The sequence below is a fragment of the Sceloporus occidentalis genome, unplaced genomic scaffold, assembly GCF_023333645.1.
Source record: "Sceloporus occidentalis isolate IW3139 unplaced genomic scaffold, rSceOcc1.0.p SCAF_17, whole genome shotgun sequence".
Taxonomy (NCBI): Eukaryota; Metazoa; Chordata; class Lepidosauria; order Squamata; family Phrynosomatidae; genus Sceloporus; species Sceloporus occidentalis.
The window spans coordinates 8,918,824-8,945,721 of record NW_028316997.1 but is presented as its reverse complement, the minus strand read 5'-3'; the positions used below and the strand labels follow the sequence as shown (position 1 = coordinate 8,945,721).

General features: G+C 41.2%; 1 protein-coding gene across 1 annotated transcript in view; it reads left to right on the top strand.

Annotated features, from left to right (window-relative positions):
• The window catches only part of LOC149302810 (tetraspanin-12-like), a 48,024-nt gene extending 22,872 nt beyond the window's left edge, over nt 1–25,152 (top strand). The window contains exons 4-7 of the mRNA XM_089481996.1: nt 10,853–10,927; nt 14,659–14,766; nt 22,515–22,658; nt 24,853–25,152. Of these exons, the coding sequence (XP_089338122.1) occupies nt 10,853–10,927; nt 14,659–14,766; nt 22,515–22,658; nt 24,853–25,152 (627 nt within the window). The remainder of the gene's footprint in view (nt 1–10,852; nt 10,928–14,658; nt 14,767–22,514; nt 22,659–24,852) is intronic.
• Nucleotides 25,153–26,898: the final 1,746 nt, after the last annotated feature.

Sequence of the window (26,898 nt, the reverse complement as noted above, 5' to 3'; positions counted from 1 at the left end):
AGCACAAATTGAGCTTTTTCCTTAGAAAATTGTGATTTTCAGAGTAAATGTCTGCTACACTAAAAGCTTCTATTTATATTTTTTTTCTGTTCAATATGTAGAGTTTTCAGCTGAAAGCTACATGTCAATGTACTTTTTAGTGCATTTTATGAATTATTGCATAATATAAAATGTGCTCAGAGTATGAAACAGTTTACACAATAGTTTTCAAAACAAGGTTGAAAAGACTGAAATTGAATTTCAAATATTCCATATTCTGGCAGATTTTAAATATTTTTAAAGTATATGGTTTTTTACTATTTACTAAAAAAACAAGTGGAGTTGCTACAGAATCTGCTGGTGCTATATATGGGTTTTGTCGGGTGAGGGGTGCGGAGCGTGGCGCAGGCACCACTATACAGAGTCCAGGAGCGTAGCACAAAGAGGGGCAAATCCAGGAGAATAGTCGAGGTCACGGTCCAAAGGTCAAGGCAGGCAGCAGACAGCATAAACGGAATACGAAAGCCAAAAAGGTCAGGATACCAAGGACACGAGTACTAGAGGTCGGGATAAGCAAGCACTTGAAGCTTAACAAAGAAGCACTGGTGTAGAGGTTTGGGGAGTTTATATAGGGGCAGGTAATCAGGCTCCCACCCCCTATCACCTGTACTCCCACCTCCCAAAGTGCCTGTCTCCCTCCCCCTTGCTACACCTGAGTGTAGGGAGACAGAGCTGGGTCTATCTCCTCCCCCTCCCTCTGGTGGCTGTGGGAGAGGGAGGTTGCATAAACGGGGTTAAGCCCCGCCCCCATCCTCTCCGGGTGCGCGGCTCGTGCTCTGCACTTCGTGCCCGCAGACCGGGAGTCCGGGAGCGCGGCCTGCCACGAGGCCGTGCCGCGCCGTGATCGGGAGGTCCGCGGGCAGGATTAGACCTCCTGCCCGACGTCTCCCGAGACGCCGGACCCGATACTCTGCGTGGCGCACGGTCCGGGGACCGTGCGGCCACGTCGCGAGGAGGTCTGCCGGTGGGGATCGCGCTCCGAGGCGGCGGCCCCCGCAGCGAGGTAGGTGCTCCCGGCCGGGCCTGACATACCCCCCCTCGTACACGCGACCCCCGGGCGCGACGGGGAACAGGACGACCAGGATGGGAGCGATGGAAGGATCGGATCTTAGCAGGGGCGTGAACGTTGGCCAGGGGTTCCCATGACCGTTCCTCCGGGCCGTATCCCTTCCACAGAACCAGGTACTCAAAACGACCCCTGCGGATGCGGGAGTCAAGGATGCTCTCCACCTCGTATTCTTGGTCGTCGTCCACCAGAACCGGAGGAGGAGGAATGCTGCTTCCCCCAGCGTCCAGAGGAGGGACCCATCTCTTCACCAAGGAGACGTGGAACGTTGGGTGAATACCCCAGGAGTCAGGGAGCTTGAGCTTGACGGCAGCCGGACCGATCAAATCGGTGATGAGAAAGGGTCCTAGATAGGTGGGACCCAACTTCTTGGAGGGTGTCCGAGTGGGTATGTATTTGGAGGAGAGCCACACCTTGTCGCCCACTTGAAGAGGGGCATGCGGCCGATGGTGTTTGTCAAATTGTTTCTTGTGGTGTTCTTGGGCTTTCTGCAGTGCAGCTCTGAGGACTGGGACGGTTTGTTGTAGTAGCTGGATACGGTCCCGGGCCGGAGGGACCCCCTCGGTGGATGGAAGGTCGAAGAGGAAGGACGGGTTGTACCCGTAAACCGCTTGAAAGGGAGACATCCCTATGGACCGTTGTAGGTGGTTGTTGTATGAGAACTCCGCCAATGGTAGCAAGGCGAGCCAATCGTCTTGAAGGTGCGAGACGTAGCAGCGCAAGTATTGTTCCAGTATTTGGTTCACCCGTTCCGTTTGGCCATTGGTACGGGGGTGATATGCGGAGGACAAACAGCGATGGACTCCCAAACCCTTACAGAACGCTTTCCAGAATCGGGACGTGAACTGGGTCCCCCGGTCTGACAATACTGTGTGGGGAGTCCCATGTAGTCTGTATATGGCCTGCAAAAACAGGTCGGCCGTCTTGGCCGCCGTGGGTAATGCAGTGGTGGGGACGAAATGTGCCATCTTTGTGAGACGATCGACCACCACCATGACTGTGTTGTGGCCTTGTGAGGGTGGTAGGTCCACGATGAAATCCACGGTGATGTCTGTCCATGGTCGCTCGGGGATGGTGAGGGGTTGCAGGAGGCCTGCTGTTTTGGTGGTGGGTTTCTTGGATCGGGCGCACACTGAACATGAGTGGACGTACTGCTCGATGTCTTTTGACATAGTCGGCCACCAAAAGTATCGTCGGGCGAGGTCTCGGGTCTGACGGTGTCCTCCATGACCGGAGGAGGGAAGGTCATGGACTGCGCGGAGAACTGCGTGTCTCGCGAGGAGGGGTACATACACCAACCCGTCTTTCAGGAACAGGCCCTGAGAGGCCTTGCAAGACACTGTCTCTGGTTCGGAGTGGAGGGTTCGGCTGTGTCGACGGATGTCGTCCATGAGGGACGTCTGTATGCCCAAGAAGTGGGCTGACTGTAGGATCCCGTCTTGTGACGAGACTGGTTCCTCCACCGGGTCGTACAGTCTGGATAGGGCGTCGGCCTTGGTGTTCTTTGTCCCGGGTCTGTAGGTGATATGGAGTTGAAAGCGAGTGAAAAACAGCGCCCATCGGGCTTGCCGAGGGCAGAGTCTCTTGGCTGTACGAGGATATTCCAAGTTGCGATGGTCGGTGAACACGGTGATGGGGTATTGTGCTCCCTCCAACAGGTGCCGCCACTCCTCCAAGGCCATCTTGATGGCGAGGAGTTCCCGGTCCCCCACGTTGTAGTTGCTCTCAGCCGGGGAGAGTCGTTTGGAGAAATATGAGACCGGATGGAGAAGGTCTTGGGCTCCGTGGCGCTGTGAGAGAACGGCCCCCACAGCGGACTCCGAGGCATCCACTTCCAACCAGTAGGCCTTCAGAGGATTTGGGAGCACGAGGATGGGGGCTGTGGTGAACTGCTGTTTCAGCATGTCAAACGCCTTTTGCGCGGGTAGTGTCCACCGAAACTTGGTATGTTTCTTGGTGAGACTGGTGATGGGGAGGACCAGGCGAGAGAACCCCTTGATAAACCGCCTGTAGAAGTTGGCGAAACCGATGAATCTTTGGACGGCCTTGACCGAGTTCGGGACAGGCCATTGCTGGATCGCCATCACCTTCCTGGGGTCCATCTCTATCTTCCCCGGGGTGATTATGAACCCCAGGAACTCCACCCTGGTGGTTTCGAAGGTGCACTTGGAGAGCTTGGCATAGAGGTGGTTCTGGTGGAGCCGAGTCAGCACCAGTGCCATGTGCTTTCGGTGTTCTGCGAGTGAGGATGAGTAGACGAGGATGTCGTCCAAATAGACCACAACACATGAGTCCAGCACGTCCCTGAACAAGTCGTTGAGGAACCGCTGAAAGGTGGCTGGTGAATTACAGAGACCAAACGGCATGACCCGGTACTCGTAATGTCCGTATCTGGTACGAAAAGCTGTCTTCCATTCGTCCCCCTTCCGGATGCGAACCAGGTTATAGGCGCCCAGTAGATCAAGCTTGGAGTACACTTGCGCCTCCCGTAGGCGGTCCATGAGTTCGGGAATCAGAGGCAGGGGATACTTGTTTTTGATGGTGATGTGGTTCAATTCCCTGTAATCGACACAAGGTCGGAGTCCTCCATCTTTTTTCCCTATGAAGAAGATCCCGGCACCGGCCGGGGAAGTGGAAGGTCGGATGAAGCCTCTCCTCAGGTTGTCCTCGATGTACTCCTTGAGGATCTTGAGTTCGGGTTCCGAGAGGGGAAAGATACGACCGAACGGTATGGGAGCCCCCGGGAGGAGATCGATAGGACAGTCGTACGGTCTGTGTGGAGGAAGACGTTCAGCTTCCTTAGGGTAAAAAACAGAGGCAAAACCACGGTATGGGGCGGGTAGCATAGAAGCCCCAGCTGAAGGAGTCGACGGAGGCTCGATAAGGGAGAGCGCAGCCCTCGCGATACAATGTTGCACACAAAAGGTCGAACAAAACGTGACTTTTCCTGACGACCACTTTATTGTTGGATCGTGTTTACAGAGCCAGGGAAGACCCAGGATGAGGGGGTACATGGGAGTGTGGACAAGGTTGAGGACCACCGTCTCGTGATGTGACGTTCCGACGGTAAGGCGGAGAGGGATAGTCTCGGAGGTCACCGGCCCTGATGATATCGGTCTCCCGTCCACCAGCCGGACTTCGAGAGGTGGGTCCCTGAGACGTGTGGGGGTGTGAAGGCGATGGGCTAGGTCAGTGTCCAGAAAGCTTTCGCTGGCCCCGGAATCCAGGATGGCGCGTAGGGGTACGGACTTATCGCCCCACTGCAATAACACAGGAACGGAGAGGTGAGAGGCAGCCCCGTTGAGACATAAAGAGGTACGTAAAGACGTGGCCTTACCTCGAGGCGGTGCTAGGGGGCATACACGAACCAAGTGCCCCGGCTTCCCGCAATACATGCAGAGGTTCTCGTTCCTCCGTTTGGTTCTTTCGGCTGTCGACAGGGGTCCTCTTGCCACCCCGATTTGCATGGGTTCCACAGCATCATTGGAGGAAGGACTCGGAGTCGCAGTTGGAGGACGGTTGGGGAAGCCTGGACGAGAGAGAGGAGGAGGACCCTGCTCTATGCGACGTTCCCGGAGACGGCGGTCCAATAGGGTGACTGCGTGAATCAGGGCATCCAGGGTGGCCGGGGGATCCACCCGGGCTAATTCATCCTTGAGGGACTCCGCCAACCCGAGGCGGAACTGGTGGAGCAGAGCAGGTTCGTTCCACCGGGTCTCTGTGGCCAGGCTCCGGAACTCCGAAACGTAGTCCTCCACCGGCTTGCGACCTTGCCGGAGGTTGTGGAGGAGGTTCTCAGCAGTCCCCCTTCTGTGGGGGTCTGCATATAAACCGTCCATGGCCTGGCGGAACAGTACCCAGGTCTCCAATGCAGGGTGTTGCGTGAGCAATAGGTGATGGGCCCAGATCATGGGGCCATTGGACAGGAGGGAGATAGCCGAACGCACCTTGACATAGTCCGTAGCATAAGTGCGAGGCTTTAAGGCAAACAACAGTTCACACGAGGACACGAACGCCTGATACTTGGTGCGGTCTCCGTCGAAGACAGCAGGCAACCGAACCGGGGGTTCAGGGAAGACTCCTGCCCCTTCCGCTAATGGTTCCCCCACGGGTCCAGGGAGAACCCCTTCAGGGGGTGGTTGGGGTATGGCCCCTTGGACGACTTGGAGCTGTTGGCGGAGCAGGAGTTGATTCTCCTGTAGGTCCATCATGTTTTGGGCCATAGCTGCCATCTGTTGGGTCAAGGCGTGGAGCGCATCAGCAGCGCCTGCAGGCTCCATAATGGCTTCTTTGTTTTGTCAGGTGAGGGGTGCGGAGCGTGGCGCAGGCACCACTATACAGAGTCCAGGAGCGTAGCACAAAGAGGGGCAAATCCAGGAGAATAGTCGAGGTCACGGTCCAAAGGTCAAGGCAGGCAGCAGACAGCATAAACGGAATACGAAAGCCAAAAAGGTCAGGATACCAAGGACACGAGTACTAGAGGTCGGGATAAGCAAGCACTTGAAGCTTAACAAAGAAGCACTGGTGTAGAGGTTTGGGGAGTTTATATAGGGGCAGGTAATCAGGCTCCCACCCCCTATCACCTGTACTCCCACCTCCCAAAGTGCCTGTCTCCCTCCCCCTTGCTACACCTGAGTGTAGGGAGACAGAGCTGGGTCTATCTCCTCCCCCTCCCTCTGGTGGCTGTGGGAGAGGGAGGTTGCATAAACGGGGTTAAGCCCCGCCCCCCTCCTCTCCGGGTGCGCGGCTCGTGCTCTGCACTTCGTGCCCGCAGACCGGGAGTCCGGGAGCGCGGCCTGCCACGAGGCCGTGCCGCGCCGTGATCGGGAGGTCCTTAGACAGGATTAGGATTAGAATTCTCTTCACATACACCTCTAATGCATAATGATTGGTATGCTTCCATTTAGCACATGGGTTTGAAAAAGCACATTGACATTTAAATAATCTCTCTTACTTTCACTGAATTCAGCCCGAATATATAATAAATACATGGGAACGGAAATGAATCTTAAATCTCTAAAAAAACCGAACAGAGTTTATAAAAGCATTAGTACAAACATGTTATGAGTGTGTGCCTATCTGTCTATACCTAGATTGTAAGTTCCTGCGGGAACAGGGCCCTTCATTTCTCTTGTATCTGTATGTCAATTGCTGTATCGTACTTGTTGTTATCTGTATCATTTTCTTTGTACAGCTGCAGAATCTGTCGGCGCTTTATAAATAAAGTATAATAGTAATATTAATAGGTGTATGAAAGGAAGAATATTGTTTTTCTTCCTAACAAACCCAGGTAAAGTTTAATGTAGGAATGAAAGGTCAGCAGGTGTTGTTGGGTCAGCACCTTGTTTGGGGTTCTGAAGTTTTTCCTATCATTACGGAATGCTGTTTTTATGTTCATGTTTTATGTTGCTTTTACTGGATAAGAGAATTCTGTGATTCTGTCTGCACTTCACTGCCCTTCCTTCACACATGAGTTATGTAGTGCTCATGTAGTAATACCATTTTCTTTTCTCGATTGTTTTTTTTTTCTTACTGGACTTACTAGTCAGCTCTGGGTAAACTTAACCCTCTGGAAAAATATTTACTGGATATAAAGGGATATTTTTTTCTCTGTAAAAACATATTGTTCTTGAGGAAAAAAACTATTTACTATTATGTTTTTCGAGTTCCATTTGTTTCCATAGCCTCTCCTAGAAAGCAGAACTACGTGTGCACCTCTCATGGCATTCATGATGCATCAAAACATGCTTTGTGAACATTCAGAATGCACAATCATAGCTTGTTGTGAAACTGCAACTCCTATGTTACTCAGCCAACATCACATTTGGCCAGGTGTTCTTTTGTATTGTGTAAATACCCAAAAGGAATTTCTATGTAAATCTGTCCGAAGTGATGATGGAGGAGCAATTCCCCCAGGCTACAAAAAATTCTATTCATATTGCGTCTAATTGGTAACTCCATTTGGGCCTTGTTCTTACTGATATTAGTCTTACATCTGAGCTAAAAATTGTCCCCTTGTCACTTTGATAGCACATGTATATATTTAATAAATTTAAATTTGTTATTCTGTCCTAACTTCCTATGTTTCTGTTTCAAATGTATGTCCATAATAATAAATAAAAAATATAATAATATTAGGCAGTTTTCAGTCTTCAGTACTGCACAAAAAAAGCAACAGAACCTTGAAGTATGGCAGTAGGTGTCACTTGTGTATTTTCCATCCTTAAGCATCGTTGTCTCAGTCGCCTATAACACACATCTGAGTATTAACACAGCAGCCGAAGCAACCTTTATCTCAAGTTATGCACCGTGCATTTATTCATGAAAAATGAAAAGAAGCCTGAAAGCTTGATCTTAGAGAAGAATGCATTTTTCTCTTAACATTGGACATAACATTTTTGAATTAATTCAAGATGAATTATATATAAGCCAACAAAACGTAGAATGGCTGAGTGACCGGAGGCAGCAGTGATTACTTTTCCTTAGCGGTTGACTTCTCCCTATTGTAGATCCCTAAATGTGCACAAACTGCAAATCCTCTAGTGCCTAGACTGGATGCATTCACATACAAGCGCTCATTCATATTATATATATATATATATATATATATATATATATATATATATATATATATATGTGTGTGTTCTAAACACAAAATTCAGTTTTAAATGATGATTTTATGCATAAAAGAAAACAACAATGCAACCCTACCTGATCCTATGTGGTAAAGTAATTGACCCCGTAGTTACTAAACTAACCAAATAACGAAATTTCATTGATAATTGGGTTCCATTTCAGTGATCTCACCCAGACATGATTACTGCCAGTCCTATTGAATTGAAACATCAATTATACAGAACCTGTCTTGCAACATTAAGTAGGCTAACGATTATGCCACGATCTAAACAAATTCAAACCAAGAAACCAAGTCATTGACATCTATCAGTCTGGAAAGGGTTACAAAGCCGTTTGGAACAGTGGTGAACCTTCCCAGGAATGGCCAGCTTACCAAAATTCCTTTCAAGAGCGGATTGACGACTCATCCAGAAGGTCACAAAATAAGCCAGTCTAATATGTAAAGAGCTGCAGGCCTTGTTTGCCTCAGATAAGGTCAGTGTCTACAATTTAACAGTAAGAAAGAGACTGTACAAAAATGGTATCCATGGTGCAAAGCAAAAACAACTGGTGACCAAAAAGATTACCAAGGCTCTTCTCACATTTGCCAACAAACATCTTGGTGACCCAGAAGACTTTTGGGCAATGTTCCCTCTAATTTTTCTTGGGTGGTGTGCGCAGAAAATTTCTGTTGCGCAAAACTTTTCCCAGAGCCAAAATTTTGTGCGCACAATATGCTTCTACAATCCATATAAAGCGAAGTTGGTGGAGCTGAAAAAAATCACATTGCAAGGGGGTGAGCTATATATTTCCAACCCTTTTGACTCCATGGTCTATTTTAAAGGTGAAATTCTCACCGCAAAAGTTAATTATGAGTGAATCACGAGCGGGGGCTCCGGGCTGCATAAAGGATCAATATATATATGTATGTGTGTGTATATATATATGTGTGTGTATATATATATATATATATATATATATATATAATTATTTTTTTTATTGGGAAAAACTGCATAGCTTCTGTCGTTAGGCAACCATTGACAGGGGTACAGCATAACACCTATCACTATATACTGAGGCACACATTGACTGGGGTACAGCATAACACCTATCACTATATACTGAGGCAGACATTGACGGTGTTGCAACATAACTGCTATCATTATATACTGAGCCAAATATTGACAGTGGTGCAGCATAACTGTTATTATATACTGAGGCACTCATTGACGGTGGTACAGCATAACTGCTATCATTATATACTGAGGCAAACATTGACGATGGAGCAGCATAACACCTATCACTATATACTGAGGCACGCACTGACGGTGGTACAGCATAACACCTATCACTATATACTGAGGCACAACACAACACCTATCACTATACATTGAGCCAGACATTGCCAATAATGTAGCATAACCCCTATCACTATATACTAAGCCAAACATTGATGTGGTGTAGGCCTACCGCTTCAGTGTCTGGCTTAGTATATAGGGGTGCACCGAAATGAAAATTCTGGACTGAAAATTCAGCATCAAATGAGCCCCCCTTTTAAAAAAAACCCCACTTTATTAAAAATAACACACCAAAATTGGACAAAAAAACCCCAACAACAATATTATATATATATATATATACATATATATATAAAATTGCTAACAGCAATCACACTCCTATCATGCCCAGGCAGCCAGTACATGCTGGAACCTAATATTAATGTGATTACAGCCTCCCTATGCCATGCTACCCCCCCCGCCACTTACACATCCATGCTATCACACACACATTAATTAACAAACATTCAGCATAAACTAGAGCATAACACCCATCACTCTTACACACTTACTAATCTCACTTAATGTTTTCCTACCTTTCCTCTGTTACTTTTCCTCCTCCTCTTCGTTCTTCCTCTTGCCTCTTCTTCTTCTGTGTCCTGTCTTTCCGGTGCAGTGAAGATGGTGGGCGTGGCTTCAGTGCTGTGCGCCGGGATCTGACATCAAATCCCGACGCACAGCATCAGCAAGGGAGCAGGATCGGAGGTCTGCATTAACAGACCTCCCGCTCCCTTGATTGATTTTAAGCCAGTTGGGGTGAGATTTTTGATCTCCCCAACCGAGCTTGTTCCTCCAGCGGCGGACATTACTGTCCGTCTCTGGAGGAGTGCCAGCGTCACCCTGGACGGCACCCTGGACGGACTGCCCGCCCCCCCCCCAGTTCCCCGTTGGGTACTGTGCGCACAATGTTAGGACGTGTGCGCTCCCTCAAAAAGTTATGTGTGTGCGCACAAGCGCACAGCTTAGAGGGAACACTGCTTTTGGGATAATTTTTTGTGGACTGATGAGTCAAATGTGGAATTCTTTGGAAGGCATGGGTGTATAAGAACATCATACCAACAGTCAAGCACAGTGAGGGTAGTGTGATGGTCTTGGGCTACTTTGCTGCTTCAGGACCTGTGCAACTTGCAATAAATTATGGAACCATGAATTCTGCTCTCTACCAAAAAATCCATAAGGAGAATATCCAGCCATCAGTTGGTGACCCACAGTTTAGTTGGGTTATTTAGCAGGGCAATGATCCAAAGCATGCAAGCAAGTCCATCTCTGAATGGCTTAAAAGAAACAAAGTGAAGGTTTTGAAGTGGCCTATCTGATTGAGATGCTGTAGCATGACCTTAAAAAGCCAGTTCATGCTGACAAATAAGCAAAAATAGACAAAATCGTGAAGGGGCAACTACTTTTTCACAGCGCTATTGATTATATGTGTGTGTCACTATGGACATATTTTCTGAATTCAAAATTCTGAATTAAAATTTTCAGTGGACCTTAAGAATGTTTGGAATTCAGAGATTTTATAGTTAAAGTGTATCTGTCCTTCCTAAATACATTGTACTTTAAATTGTAAGCTTATATTTAGAGCTCTCATTTACATTTGGTAAGTTTATTCACTGTATGCACAGTCATGCAAAAAAATATATACTTTCTATAAATAAATGTTCAGAATTTAAGCATTCTAAATATCAATGTTTATAATTGATTGGTTCTATTCTTCTACCTGATGCTAACCAGTTTCCAGATTTTTCCATAGAGCACCAGACTACTTCGTCATTAGCTTTGCTTTTTTTTTTTTCAGTATTTCGGGAGCTTGTTGGTCATTTTCTGCATTGAGCTGGCATGTGGTGTCTGGACGTATGAGCAGGAAATTTCGGTATGTGAAAACAAAAAAAAGCGAAGCAAGTGGAAATGTACTGTTTCTGGTGTATTCTGGAGACCTTCCTAAAACTGTTGCTTCAAATGTAGCTATGCCAATAAACAACCAGATATATTTTCAATTAAAGTACTTTCAATTGTTTTATTTTTAATATTTTAATGTTAGTTTTATGAAAAGAATACATGTCAATGAAATTGCATTTGTTAAAAAGGGCTATGTCTCATTGCTTGTAAGTAAAGTCATCTATAGATCCACCTCCAGCATCCCAGTATCATCCTCCTGTCTCTTCTTCTTTCCCATTGCCTCCCCACATTAATCTTTTAGATTTTTTGGGGTCATAGATGACCCCCTGTGGGACCTTGAGGGTTGGATAGCATTTTTACAAGAAATCCTAATTTAAAAACTGCATTTTGTGTTTACTTGGGTTATCTTTTTGTAATATTATAATTAGCCTGATACCTCTGGCAGCAACCCGGGAATCTAAATGTGTATGCCTCTTTTTGGGTTGTGCGGTCCCCTTTCTGTATATTTTTTGTTAGGATGTTAAGACCACCTTTTCTGGATCACATTTTTATGCCTGAGTGTTAAGTGTTGCAGGACCAGTGGTTCCCACACCTCTTTCTCCTTTTGTTATAGGACTATAATAACTGACTTGTAAGTAGCAGTTAATGTTATTTATAAGAACAATCTTTCTAGTTTATATATTTTTTTTAATTTATCTAGTGTAGACCATAACATGTCTTGTACAACACAAGTCTGCTCCCAGCTTTTAAGTTGTCAGTAATACTGCCAAGTTAAACAGTTTCTGCTTGTTTTATTACTCACATTTTACTGATAGGGTAATGTCTGGAAACAGCAACAAAAACATGCTATTAAATAAGGCATACAAAGGACACAACATTGGTTTTCTCCCAATGGCTATATGTTACCCGTCACAATTATAATAGAAAACAGATGTCTGCTGTAATTTTTTGGGCAAGGTGGTATGAAACAAAATGATGCAGCAAAGTGAGGAATCATACGTAATTGGTAGAATTTGGCAGTATTTTGATAAGTGGACTGCCCAGCACTGTACATAAAGGCCGGACTGAGAATCAAAAAAGCAGCCGTGGAAATATTTGGACACCAACACATGGCCAAGCTCTTGTGCCCACACCCCTTATACATACCTATCTGAATCACACTATTTGCCATCTGAATACCTATAAATCATTATTTATTCAAATTATATTAAATTGTTCCTTAATGATAACATAATACCACATTATTATTAAAATCTCAGGAACCAAAAGTGTTAAAAGGCCCAAATAAGTACCTGGGAAACTTTTTCCCCCCGACATCACAAGAAACGTGTCTCACAGTGCCACTTTTGACCTCCCAAACAACTTGTCTGTGTCACCTTTATCCCCGAACAGCTTGTCTGTGCCATCTGTTCCCGCAAGCAGGTTGTCTGTGCCATCTTAGCCCCCAAAAAGCTTGTCAGTGCCCCAAACAGCTTGTCTGTTCCATCTTTTGTCCCCAAACAGCTTGTCTGTGCCCCCAAACAGCCTGTCTGTGCCATCTTTACCCCCAAATAGCCTGCCTCTGTGATCTGTACCTACAAACAGCCTGTATATGCCATCCCCAAACAGCCTGTCTGTCTATCCATTTTCATTTAGCACAGGACACCTTTTTTAGCACAGGCCTTGTTTTTTCCCCCAGACAGTCTTCCTGTGCCAACTTTGCCCCCAAGCAGACTGCCTATGCTATGTTTGCCCTCCAAACAGCCTGCCTGTGCCATTTCTACCCCCCAGCCTGCCTCTGTGATCTTTATCTGCAAACAGCCTTCCTGTGCCACCTTTACCGACCCAGAAAGCCTGCCTGTGTCATTTCTGCCTCCCAAAAAACCTGTCTGTGCTATCTTTGCCCCTCAAACACTTCCATGCTAACACACAAACTCACATCTACATCCATGCTGACACTTATGCATTCATTCATTCACTTATTCATACTCCCTCTTGCACCCCCTTATCTCATCTGCAGTTTTCTCTGTGGAGGTTGCACACCATGCAAGCATCTTTTCTTTTGCCACCCAGGTCACGCAATGGGACCCTGCTGAGTTACTATTACCCCAGGGTGGTAAAATAGAGGTTGCTCGCACAACATGCAAGCCCCACAGCGTTGCACCACTGGGCCCACATTAATAATATTAGGGCCATTCCTGCCCTGCATACATAGTCACTGAATCAGGGCTGAGAATAATATAAAGAATTTTCCTACACACTTAAAAATAATTTGTAGGAACAGCATATGTGGGATGGGTGGCAGTTGCTTACAGAGCTTATAAATGAGGAAGCTTGACCAGTATTCTGTTGTCAGTGCCACAATGCCAGTAACAGTATCACACACTATAGGAGTTATTCATCCAGAATAACCTACCAACAAATTGAGCGCTAAAATAGGGGACCAGGTACTTTAATAATCCCAACAGTTTGGAGGCTCAGGTAGAGCTGCAGGAACTGAGTATAGGCAACAAATCCCTTTTCACCTATAGGATGTACTATGATATCTTGATAAATTGTGGTTGCAATGAACACTGGGACATGTCCCACTGTGGATAAGTTTTGTCAACCTTTTTTATATTTTAATCCTGAGAAATATTGTATATGAGCATGATCAAAATCAATATATTGTTTTTGTCGGAACTAACATGTTGTAAAATGTCCACGAAGCCCTGGTCTTTAGTGTACAAACTACCTTTGGTTATGAAGTAAAAAACATGCTTATTTCTGATGAAAATTTGCCGATTATTGTACATTTCTTTAATCATCCCATCGGTACAATAAAATACAGTTAATCATTCCTGCTTCTTTGGTCATAATTTGGAAGAAAATAATAAAATTTTTTAAATGTCCTTGGATTTGATTTAAAAATTCTGATCATTAATTCACCACATCATATTTAGTTTAATTTACTGCTGAAGTGGTAGTAATTTTATTGTTAAAGTTGGCTTTGAAATAATGAAAACTGCAATAACTTAATAACTGCATAGAATATTATGTCTAACATTGAATTGACTAAAACCGGGACACACTTTGTCCCTTTGTACTAAAAAAAATCAAATAGAAAAAGCTTTTATCTACCCAAAAGCTGCCAATTTTCACAGGCTACAATGAAAATGCCTGTCTGCCAAAGTTTTTGTCTCAGGGAAGACAAAAGAGATAAATACATGATCTGATAACATAACTAAAAGTTTTTTGATTAGATTTAATAATTTTCTGTAAATGTAAGTTCACATGAATGGCTTTGCATATGTATCAATCCATTTACATGCATGTACCCAGCAATATCAATGGGGTTTATTCACTAAAGGGATAGTTGCCAGGAGAGTTGTGGTTTCAGCTTCATCTTGTCATTATTCATTATTAATGGCCGACAATGGCAGGTTTCTCAAGTGTGACGGGCTTAGCTGGCCCTGCATAATATATAAGCCAATGGATGAGGAGACTTTGGATAACTCTGGTCTAACTATACATTATACAAAGCCAGCCAAGTTCATACTGCAGTTAACACTCACTGGGGTTGGCCTTACATAATTCACAGTGAATTGACGGAGTTGAAACAAAAACTCTCTGTTTAGTAAATAGACCCCAGCATGTGTGTATGCAAAGTAAACAATACATTCTTCACTGATGCCTGAAAAAACAGTATTATTGTGAATATATCTATTTTTTTTTTCATCATTCCAGGCTCAAGTTCAGTGGTCAGACATGGTCAGTTTGAAGGCTAGAATGCCAAACTATGGGTTTCCCAGATACCACTGGCTAACTAATGCTTGGAATTTTTTCCAGAGAGAGGTAAGACTTTTTTTTTCAAAGGGAGGATTTATTTGTCTGATTTTGAATGCATGGGCATAAGCATACCTGGGAACTTCTGCGCTCTGACCACCTGGAGCCTTCCCTTGCGGGATGTTAAAATATGCCATACTTGTTATGATCCCTCACTATCTCTATTGCACCATATAGAACTGCATTTCCCCCCATGATTTAATAAAATAAAGTTTAGAAAATATAGGAAAGGACTAAACACCTTGTGGTAGGATGAGTAGAGCCAAAGGGAGGTCACATAGGACATATGCCCTAACAATACAACACATAATTTAACATTCTGAGGCAGCACATATTTATATATATATATATATATATATACATCCGAACCCCTCCCCTATGTTATTCCCACACATAGTAAACACCTTTAGTTCTAATTGAAAGTTTAACTCCAACCTGTTCGTGAGTAACATTTAACAGCTGCTATCTCTATAAATACGTTCATAGCGTTAGTTACATGCCCTGAAATATGTATATTTATAAGCATGTCTCAAGGATGTAGATACATTTATGTATGTGTGTGTGTGTGTGTATATATATCTATATATATATATATATACACACATTTCAAATGCTTTGCCCTAGTGCTACTCCTATCCTTCCACAGTAGACAAAAACAGAAAGTACTGGTCAGTCTCCTACCCCACAATAGTTTAGCGAGATTTGTGGTCAGGTTATCAGCATTGAGTTAACAAAAAACACAGCAGCCTCACTTCCCAATGTACTAGTCTACCAATATAGCTCCTGTGACCTTCTGTGTCAGACCATCACATACATATCCTTCAACCACCTTAAATATATTTGATTTGGATTTCTTACAAACAAGAATAACAAAGTACACTTCATACAAGACTGTTATATTAACTGATTATGTTTATAATGTGAAAATGCAAAAATCTGAATCAATCAGCAGAAACACTCCTTGGTGATCAATGAATGTTTCTGCTGTTTTTGTTTTTATTGGATGTAGCTCTTGTCCTGCCTTTGATACACATGAACCGGAATACATATTACAATGTAACAAACTGAAAAATCACTTCTGATTATTATTATTTATTGTCTGACCTAAATTAATGGTAAGAGCGTAAGAAGCATTTTAAGTAATGCTCTCTCTCTCTGCAATCCAACCATCTTTTTGTTTGAGTTGTTGTACACTATAGGGAGATCCTGGGGGGGGGGGGGCATTGCAGTGCCATTAATGTGCATGCTGAAAGTACTCAATATGAATGATTATCTGAGACAATGGCCTACATTTATCAAGTGCTTAGAATCACTGGAAATCGGAATTTTATTCTTTGGATAGATAAAGCATTGTGTGTAGAAGGACCAATCCTAGTGGTAAATGAGCCTTATAAATCCAGGGAACACACCACACACTGCTCATATATTTTTTTCGTATGTGAGAATATGTAAAATGATATTGTTCCTGTCTCTCACATTGTATGATGGTAGCGCAGTTTGGGGACTATGCATCTTCACTACTCTTGTAAGAGGAAGTGTAAAAGAGAAAAGATGACAAACTGTAGATATATGGTTAAACAAGGGAAATAAAAAAAAAACCATACAGGTCTTATCAGTCTGCGGGCCTTGTCATGGTGTTAAAGAAAACCATTGTTCCACACATTTCCTGTTAAATGAACTATTTCCTGACTGTGAATTGATTGGGCTGCTTTGGACATAACAAGGGTCACGTTAAATATTCATCCACCTGTTTTCATGAAATGTTATTATTTTTTGCTAATTGTCAAGCAAACCTTTATGTTTTATATGTTTTTTGTTCCCAAGCCCCCTCTATGTAAGGATACCCTTGCAGATTAAGGTGTTTAGTGTGATGAGAGAATTTGTACGCAATGATCCAAGAAATATATTCTATGGCCTGGTGTATTTACTCTTGGTAAAGTCCCTTTAAAAACACCTACAATTATGCATTTACCAGACTGGCACTGCCTTTATTCTTGCCATTTCCGCATTTTCTCTCCATATCATCTGTTCAGCGCTCTGTGTTTACGTGCTACATAAATTGCATTCCTACTGTGAGTAATTATAAATGCGGATTGTCTCAATTAGTTTTTTTCACACCTGAATGTATTGTCTTATTCATTCAATCTGCGTATACTTTGCAGCAACTCATTAATAAAGTAATACATCTATTTCTTCTTTTCCACTCCAATGGAGTAGACATGATTGCTCTGGAGCCTAATGAGGTGAATAATCACAGTAAGAAACAGTGACATCTGGTGGTCATACATGTTATAGCATAAGTGGTCCCTTAATATATATATACCACTCTAAAACTTACCCTTACAAAAAAATTACTGCAGTTTTTCTGAAGTAATACTGCAGTTTTTTGGACATGAAAAAACTGCAATACTGCACTTTTACTGCAGTATTACTGCACATTTACTGCATTGGTGTTTCAAAAACATAGAAAACAGTATAGAGAAAAATCTTAGTGGCAAATCACTAACAGTACAGGTTGATTGTTGCCATCCATACATTCATGGCTTGAAAAAAACAAAAATACCATAAAAAACAAATATTGATACTGCATTTCTACACATCATGCATAAGATATATTTAGCCTGTAAAGTGCATAGAATACATAGAATACATAAGGTTAATAAACTATGTAAGGCATCTATGAGCAGGTTATTCCTATAGGTGTTTGGATCCCTACCACATGTGGATCCCCACATTTAAGGGTATGGTGCTAGTACTCCCTTCTTCCCTGTCAGAACTAAAAATATAGTAGCTAAGTAACCAGAGCTGCCACAACTTTATTTTTTAAGTAGTTCAAGGTGCTGTTTTTCCCCCAACATTCCTAGATTTTTATATTTTAATGTACTAATCTTAAATACGCAAAAAAACTTTTTTTTTTTTTTAATGACATACCATTTTGCTGTATTTTCTTATTGAATTATTCAACGGGATCTCTGAATCCGGTCTATGTTTATTGCTAAGCCTGTCATCTCTGACATCATTGCAAGTTAATTAGAAGACGATTAGTTTTGCTGGGGTCGGGCAGGCTTTTTTCCAGAAAGAGAAAAGGAAAAATTCCAGGGACACTTTGCCACCAGGTAGACACATCTTTGTATAACACTGGGTACTGGAGCTAAACATACACTTTACGGCCAGGGAAAGAGATGCTATCAAACAAATGCATCATTAACAATTAACTTTTAATTCATAACTGTATTATGTTGAATTATTTAATTGTTATTCAGAATTTTTTAAACGTACATATCTTTTTCCTTTCAGTCCCATGGGTGCTGGCTTGTAGCTAGCTTTCTTCTTTCTAACTTAGATTATCCTATTTATATTTATGGAATTAATCCACTTTTTTCCTGGTATCTGGGATTGCAGCCTTTTCCTTTAAACAAAATATTCTATTCCTTTGAGTTTTCTGCATATGTGTCAATCGCAAAATATTTTTGGTAGCATGGACACTTTTTGTATATGTATAAATGATAATGTAGTTTTATAGCAGTAGGACACATTGTTTACTCTCATTTCATTTAATCATCTTGAGTTTCGAAATGTGAGATGATTTCATTTCTAGCCGTGAATCTTATCACTAAAGGAGAATGTATCCACCATTTGGAACAAACATGCCGTTACAAACAAACATACCCAACTGGATCCTGCGTGCCAAAAGCAACAGCAAACAATTTGCACCATCATTTGGGGCCAATCTTCCTAGAGGAGCAGACATTCGGAATTAAGCATGCCTTACAAACCACAGAAAAGAGACAAAAGGGTCCGCCGGGGCGTGTTTAAGTAGAACTCTACCAAGGAAATGACATCAGGAGGGGGCAGATACTTGCCATTTATCCTAATCCCTTTTAGCTGGGTGAAACTTCTAACGTGTAAAGGCTGGAAAAACTGCCTAAGGTCAAAAAAAGCAATTTCCACAGGAAGGCTAAAACGCCAGAAAAAACTCCAGAAAAAACACCAAAAGGCAGGAAAATGCAGTGGCAGTTTTCTTGGCGTTTTTCCTGGCGTTTTTTAATCAAGAAAAAAAAACGCAGGACAAAAACCCAAGTGGAAACCTAGCCTAAAGAGGAGAAATATTCTGAGGCACTTACAGGAACAATTAAAGATGAAAGCATCACAGCAAACTATTAAAGGTTTGTTCACCAGGTTGTTGACATTTACTGTTATTAGTATGGAATAATAACCAATATTTTAATTTTGTTATATTATAGTCTTCAGTAAATCGATGACCGTCAGTTAGGCTTCACCTTTTGTAAATCAATATAATACTGGTAGCAGGATATTATAAATAAACATTTATGTGTAAGGTGCTTTAAAGGTGCTGTTTCACTTAGATGAAGAATTAATTGCACGCTTTAGAATGCTAAGCAAATAAACCTTAGTAGATCTGTCATCTCATTTTTCCTCTGAAGAATTACCTAAAACTACATGAAACAGCACACAATCTTTTAAAATACTTTTTAAATTTCTCTGGCAACAGCCTATTAGTTTGTCCTTTTGTGTCACATGACACGTGTTTCGGGAAAAAATATGACTTAATTTACATGGTTTAAAAAATGTTCCTAGGAAAGGTTTAGGCATTGTTCAGTGCTAGGATTTATCTTTCTAATGATGCATTTCATTATAAAAGTGTTCAATACAGCATGTAAGTGGAACAGCACCTTTAAACTTGATGAAATTAATTACACTACGTAAGTACTTATAGGGAATAATACATATAAGGTGATTCCCCGCTGTAAGATTCTGGTTTATTTTCCGCAAAGTATAACAATGAAAATTTAAGTGTTTGCTGACACTGGCATGTACCATAAGTGAATTTTAAGGCAGACTACAGCTCGAGAGTGGGATTCTGCTAACGGTTACACTTTAGTGCCTGCTAACCTTTGACTGTGCTGGAAATTATTTGTTATGGGATGGCAACTCTCATTACTGACTTGTCATATTTTGACCTTGAGCACTGAACACTCTGTTGCAGAGGCAAACACTGGAACTCGGCATCTGATTTTAAGGGACAACTACACCTGTAAAACAGGTACTTTTTTAAAATGACAAACCACTGTTTAAAACACAGTTTACCACTATTTTACTGTCTATGATATCAAAACTTAAATAGCATATGTAAAATAATAAAAATATCCCACAGCTACTGGTGCACCACTATTCTTACGTTCTGATGCATACAGGCACTTGTCTAGACTGGTTAAATTTCAGTATAAAATGCCTTCCAGTAACTTGAACCTTAAGTGTTCAGTCCCATGTCCCAAATACTTGGATTTTTTTTTTATACTTGTGATCGTTTATGTTCTGACAGTGATTACCCTGGTTTTTGTGAGCTTGAATTTACTGTGGTGCCACTGAAACTTATTGCCATACATTTATAAAGAGGATGAATCAGGAAAAATGGACAAACTAGATGAGCTGGTTTGTTCTTAACTGCTATCAAATTCTATGTTTCCATGAGGTTAACATCTTGATAATTTAACCCTGGCTAAAAGGAATAGCATTTAAATATTTATGCTATAACAGTATAGTAAGAGAATTATATTAGGCAACTGAAGCAATAGGATCTATGTATTAGTATTATAGGAAATAGTTATTTTTATATTCAGACACGTGTCTGTTTTGCCACAGGTTGATTCCATACCAGTATGTGTATTTGTGTGGGAGAGTGTGTGTGTGTGTAATTATGTGCAACTTATTGTTTCATATTATATTTTGTATGTCTTAATAACATTTTATCATATGCACATGTAATATGTTGTGGCTGCATTGGCACCCACAAGAATAATTTCCTTGGAGAACCTGTAGAACTGAAACATAAAATCAGGTTTTTGTGAATGCTTTGCAACACAATGTATTTTATGCTCAAGGATAAAACCATTTACTTCCAGGGACTTGCCCTTTAAACATCTGAATATAGTTGTATGCCTGGCAGGTACATGTATTGCTACCCTTGATGACTGATTTAGAATCAACTTAAAATAATTGTTTTTAATGCTTAAGACCTGCACAATAAATGAAACGTACAGATCCAATGCTGGTGTCGCCTCTGATGTACACTTGCTAATCAGCTCGAATCATTAAACATTGAGATGCAGAATTTTAATTAGTTAATTGGTTGTGTGAAAATTGAAAGCTAGCAGCAGATTGATCTACTCACCTTCAAATGTTTAACATTTGGAGGTATTTCCTGTAATTGTAGTAAATTAAACATAAGATTCGGGACATTGACAAATTAAGACAGGCTATATAACTGGCATTGACAAAGATTTATGAAGCTTGCATTTAGGTAAATATAAGGTGAGCACCGTGATTAAAAACACCAGCAAGATTTATATTCTGTCTAAGTGGGATGACCTGAGCTTCCAGGAAACCTAGCTCTATTAGTGACTGGACAAGTTGAAACGCACATAATTTATTAATCAGCACCTTATCAATCATTATTCTTATCATAATACTTTATGTCTATCTGTTTTTTTCCGCAAAGCACAATATTCCTTTGCTAAAGGTATTGTAGGTGCTGCAACTTCATTTAAAAGATATAAGATCGACATATAATGTCGATATGTGGGCCCATCTAGCCGGCCTGCTGGATTTCTCATCTTGTTTTACTATTAACTACATTGTATTCACTATTCACTACGTTGGGACACTTGGTGAGTGTTCCCTGCGGGATGAGCCGAGCTGGCCCTTCAAACTTCCCAGGTGGTAGTTAATATGCAAGTATGACTTTTAAATACGCAAAAAAACCACACTATTATGGTGAATGTAGCGCTTTTGCAACTAATGGAGCGTTAAAAGCATAATTCGTATTACTGCTGAATGCTCTGTTGGAAGCCTGGTAATAATTATTTAATCATGTAAAACATTTTTTTGCCAGGAACACTTCATTTTCATGTGCCCCGAAGACAACTGTTAGGCTGTTGCCATGGAAGCGGAAAGAGTGTCTTAAAAGTTTCTGTCAGGCCTAATTTTTAGACCATTAGCTGTTGTTAAAAAGATGAAAGTTTAAAACTATTATATACATAAATAGCAAGTATCCGAACAAATAGATAAAAAATTTAATAGAGCATAAGAAAGTTTGATATTTGTTTGATCCTTGCACAAGTTTAATTGAAAAAAACAGATTTACACTCAAATTCTCCCAGTAGCATATTACTTTTAGATTCTTAAGCCAGTTTTTTGAGTCTTTCTTTGAACATGCTTGATAAATCCATCATTGAGCAGGGCACGGGGAACACATAAAATCTGCATGTCCCAGTTAAAAGTGTTTAAAAACACCCTGCAGTTAGACTTTTTTTAACCCATTTTTATAGTTAATGAATCAGGATCTAGAACTGATACTTCCCTAACACCTATGGAAATAAAGATCGTCATAAAATGAAAAAAACATGTCGATATGATATATATTTGAACTACCAGGGCCCGGGGGGGTCATGTTTATTGCTCAGACAATGAATCAGCGTTTTGTTTTCATTTGTCCAGTATAAAAAATCTGAAAAGATTTAGACTCATACAGCAGTCATTAAATAAAATAGTGGTGTTATTTATTGCAGCGTGTACAGTGCATTAGTTAAGGCTAAAATCCTTCCATTATGCAGAATGGTTTTGTCGATATGTGGCAGGCTTTGGCTTTTTAGCGGTGGATGATTGCTCGCAGTTTGTTTCATGGTCAGTAGCACAATTATGTGAACAATAAAGAATGGTGTTGTTTTTCTAAACAGTTCAAGTGTTGTGGAGTGGTATATCTAACAGACTGGCTGGAGATGACAGAGATGGACTGGCCACCGGATTCGTGCTGTGTTAAAGAGTTCCCAGGCTGCTCTAGACAAGCACATCACGGAGATCTAAGTGATCTTTATCAGGAGGTATGGAACTATAACTATTTATCTATTTCATTAAATATTGCTATTTGCCTTTTTAACCCACATGTATACAGCGACCAATTGTACTTGTATTCTGTAGAAATGAAACAAAATCAAGAAACTTTTTTGGATGTTTTTTCCCCCCAAGATATTTATTCTGGTGGTGTCACACTCTTCCCGTGAAAAAATCTAATTCTCATTTTGTCACAATTGCCCACTCACTCACAATAGAGTTTATCACTGTGGTCAAGGTAAAAACAATAAAACACTTTATTAAAATCACCAAGGAACACTTAACAACAGGAATTAACCATACACAGAAACACAGACCACTGCAACAAGTAAAATTGCTAATCAAACTTATAAAAGACTGACATGAAGGATAATATAGCTTTCATATTCAGGTGCTGGACTGAAACAACGTCAAACTAAATCTCTTTGTCCCTGTCTAAATTTTGAATGTTGGTTTAGATCAGGACCAGACTGGGAATAAAAAACAGTCCTGGAAAAACTGAATACCAGCCCCGAAAATAATTGAATGCTAGCCCCATATTTTGTGGTCCTATTATTGTGCACATGGCGTATATGTGGGGTCCCAGTCCCAATATATTTTTGTTCAGTATAGAGATAAACCATGGATTTTTAAAGGATCTTTCAAGAACACATTAGTCATAAATAAGATTATGAAATCAGACAGTTCCTAATATCATGGTGACATCATGACATCATGTAATGGGTTGGAACCAATTGAGAAAGCACCTGTATAGTCCAAACATGCAAAAAAAACCTATAGAATTAACAATTTTCAAGTTTATGTACATAAATTGCTGAAAGCAAAGTTCTTTAAAACACAGAAATCATTTTCACAGTAGATAATAAACACTGCAAATAAACATGTAGCTCTCCTTAAACAATTTACAAAAATGTAAGAGGGAGGTTGCAGGATTGTGTGAAGTACATGGATCATCAGAAAGAGTGGTGTATGTATGTATGAGTGTATGGTTCTAGAGTGGCTATGTGTCTGCATATGTATGTACTGTATGTATGTGAAAAGTGTTAGTGCACGTTGGTGCATGTGTATGTATGTGTAAGTGTAGAGCTGCCAATGTATGTTTTTTCCTTAGCAAGTTACCCTGTTTTTGAGTGACCAAACTCCATTAATTCTTTGAACTAAACAGGTTTTAAAGTACCTTTTGGGTAACGCAATGGTTCAAGTATTCATATTGGAAAACAGTGGTCTATGAAGACTTGCCAGGTCTAGCCAAACTAACAGGAAATTGTAGCTTCTGCATTTCCTCATAAATCTCTACCTAGCTGAACAAAAGTCAGTTTAGCAGAACATATAGCTAGTGGAATACTTAATTTATTCCTATTTTCTGTTTTATCTGTAGATAAACATATGTCTATAGATTAAAAGAATAGAATAAAAGATTTTTCATTTAGTAGCCCTGTTTACACTGGCATGCATTGGAAATAGGCTGTAAATTCGGTTTAAAAAATATCAGTTATTAGCCTTTTATTTGTTTAAACAGTTGGTCAAATAGTTTGCATTTCGCTTTTTTTTATGTACACCCTATAAAGAAAACCAAGGTCTAGGTTATTATTATTATAATAGCTTGGAACAGAGTGGTAGAAGGCAAAAAAAACCCCAATGTTTCCATGTCTTTTCCAGATCCATCTTAATGGAAATAAATACACACCCCAAGCAAATGTCACTGGCTATTCCATGGGCCTGTTTATTTGTTGTGCCAGGTGCCAACCAATGTTGTCACCTAAAGCTAGCCTGGCCTCTGCTCCTTGACAACATCACTGCCATATTCTGCCCCAACTTACACAGGAAGAATATTGTCAAATATGCAAACACACCATTTAATATGTATGGATTTGTTTTGTATTGACGCCTTTCAACCCCTGTTACCTCTCATGTTTTCTCTTCCCATATGCAGCCTTTTTAAGGATGTGTGTTTATTGTGTACTTGAATTTAAAACCTGCTTTATTTCACCTTGTGCTTAACATAACACAACATAAATATTCACAGGTTAGTATTTGAGCTCTGATATTTAGCTCTTCTTCAGACATAATGGTCCTCTGCTTTAACTTTCTAAGTCTTATTTTTAATAGTCTATGATTTTAAAGTCTCCTTTTTGTTACACGTGGTAAACTTGACAAATTAACCCTTTTTATGCATTGTTTTAGGGATGTGGAAGAAAAATGTACAGCTTCCTGAGAGGAACCAAACAGTTACAAGTTCTGAGATTTCTAGGGATTTCCATTGGCGTGACACAAATCCTGGCAATGATCCTCACCGTCACCTTGTTGTGGGCACTGTATTATGATAGGAAGTGCCCTACCAAAGAAGCAATACCTTTGAATCATGACACTGCTCACTACAACGGCCATACAGTGGAGCCACTGAAACCAGACCTCTCACGGACTTGTGATCAAAGAACTACAGTCAATGGGTCTGGCACCTATTTTGAAATGGGGGAATTGTAAATGGTTCTAACAGAAGTGTTTCCTAAATAGTGAGAATTTCCCGCACTCCTGGAAAAAGGGATAATTTAAATACATTGCTCATCTTTCTAGACCACCAAAGGTTAAGTATGGTAGAGTAATAGTATTATAATTTTAGTGCAAGTGCACTGGTTTCCATTACATCCAGAGAAATATATATATAGCCAAACCTGCAAATGTCATTTAATTAAAATGATACCACTGCTGTTTATAGCAATTGATCACTTTTGCCAAATGAAACTGTTGCATGGAGTACTGTGGTTGCACTTATTTCAATGTACATTTCCATCACAAATAATGCAATTTAATTATTATGAAACTGTACAGTGCAGTTTTGTGCAATTTTAGTAGAACCAGGGCTACTAATACATTGTGAGATGCATTTTCAACCGATTGAAAATAATAGATTTTTGGTCATAGTATGGATCTCAAACCTTTCATTCATTGGTCCCATTGTTTGATAAATATACAGTCTTATGTAGCACCTGCTTCTTTTTCATATAAAAAGTGAGGTATATGCTAACACATTGACACAAAACAAAACTGCTCTGCCATTGGTGACTTTAAGTGCTATTAAGTGGACCTTAGCTGTACCTTAATTGCAATCCTGAACAGGCCATCTGGCAAACCCAGCAAATACCCAGTGGCCTAGTGCCCAATGGCACCACATATGTAGATTTATTGCTGCTCATACGGCAGTCCCTGTCATTTACTATGGAGCTAATGGCTGGATACATACGCAACTTGCACACTGCAAAAGAGTAAGAGTAACAAAGAAACATAGAAAGTGATGGCAGATAAGAACAATTTGGCCTATCTAGTCTGCACAAGCTCTGACCACTTTCCTTAGTCCCTGGCCTTATCATATATCTAGCTTAGCCTTATGCCTGTCCCATGCTTGCTTAATACGCAAGTATATATCCCAACAGTCCCAACAGTCCAACCAACCTTTACTGCCAGTAAAGATAATGGCCATAGAGTTTCTACAAAGCAGTTGAGCGCTGTATCGTGGGGGAATGGCCAAACCCTGACTCAACTCACTAGTGGCCCAAACCCTGCTAGTCCCCACATCTCGCCTTCCGCAATCCCTAGACTGGCCAAGTTTAACATACCGTCTAGGTAAAAATTGTGATCCGTATCTCATTGCTAGTACACAGTTACATTTTCACAGTTCATGGTAAATTATCCCGATTCACACAATGATTTACCTTATAATTTTCTGTTACATACCTAACTGTTGTATGTGAGATAAATGACTGGGCTCTATCACAGCCTAGCAGCTTCTGAGCACAGCAATTTGGAAGCTATTAAAAATACGACATTACTGTTCACTTTTGTGACTCCCTCCATGAGATTTCTTGCCATGATCTGGAATCAAGCTATTTGAGTATACGCTTGTCGGGCAGAATTCTGCACGGAGCTGTTATCTGCTGGATACACCCTGTCTCCTACTGTATGTCATTTTCAGGGAGTACAATGGTTTCAAGCGGCGTAGAATTTTGTCCTCCACTGCAGTACAGTGCATGCGTGGAATATATATAGTATATATGAAGATTTGTATGTATATATTTAGAGTCAAGAAAATAAAGAAAAATGTCACTAGTTGTAAAGATTAGATTTGTTTAAGGGATTTTATAAAACAACAAACAGAAAAATTATTTTTTGTATTCTTTCTCTAATATATAAAGGTTTGTATTTTGGAATAATTTGGGAGTATTTTGGAGTAAA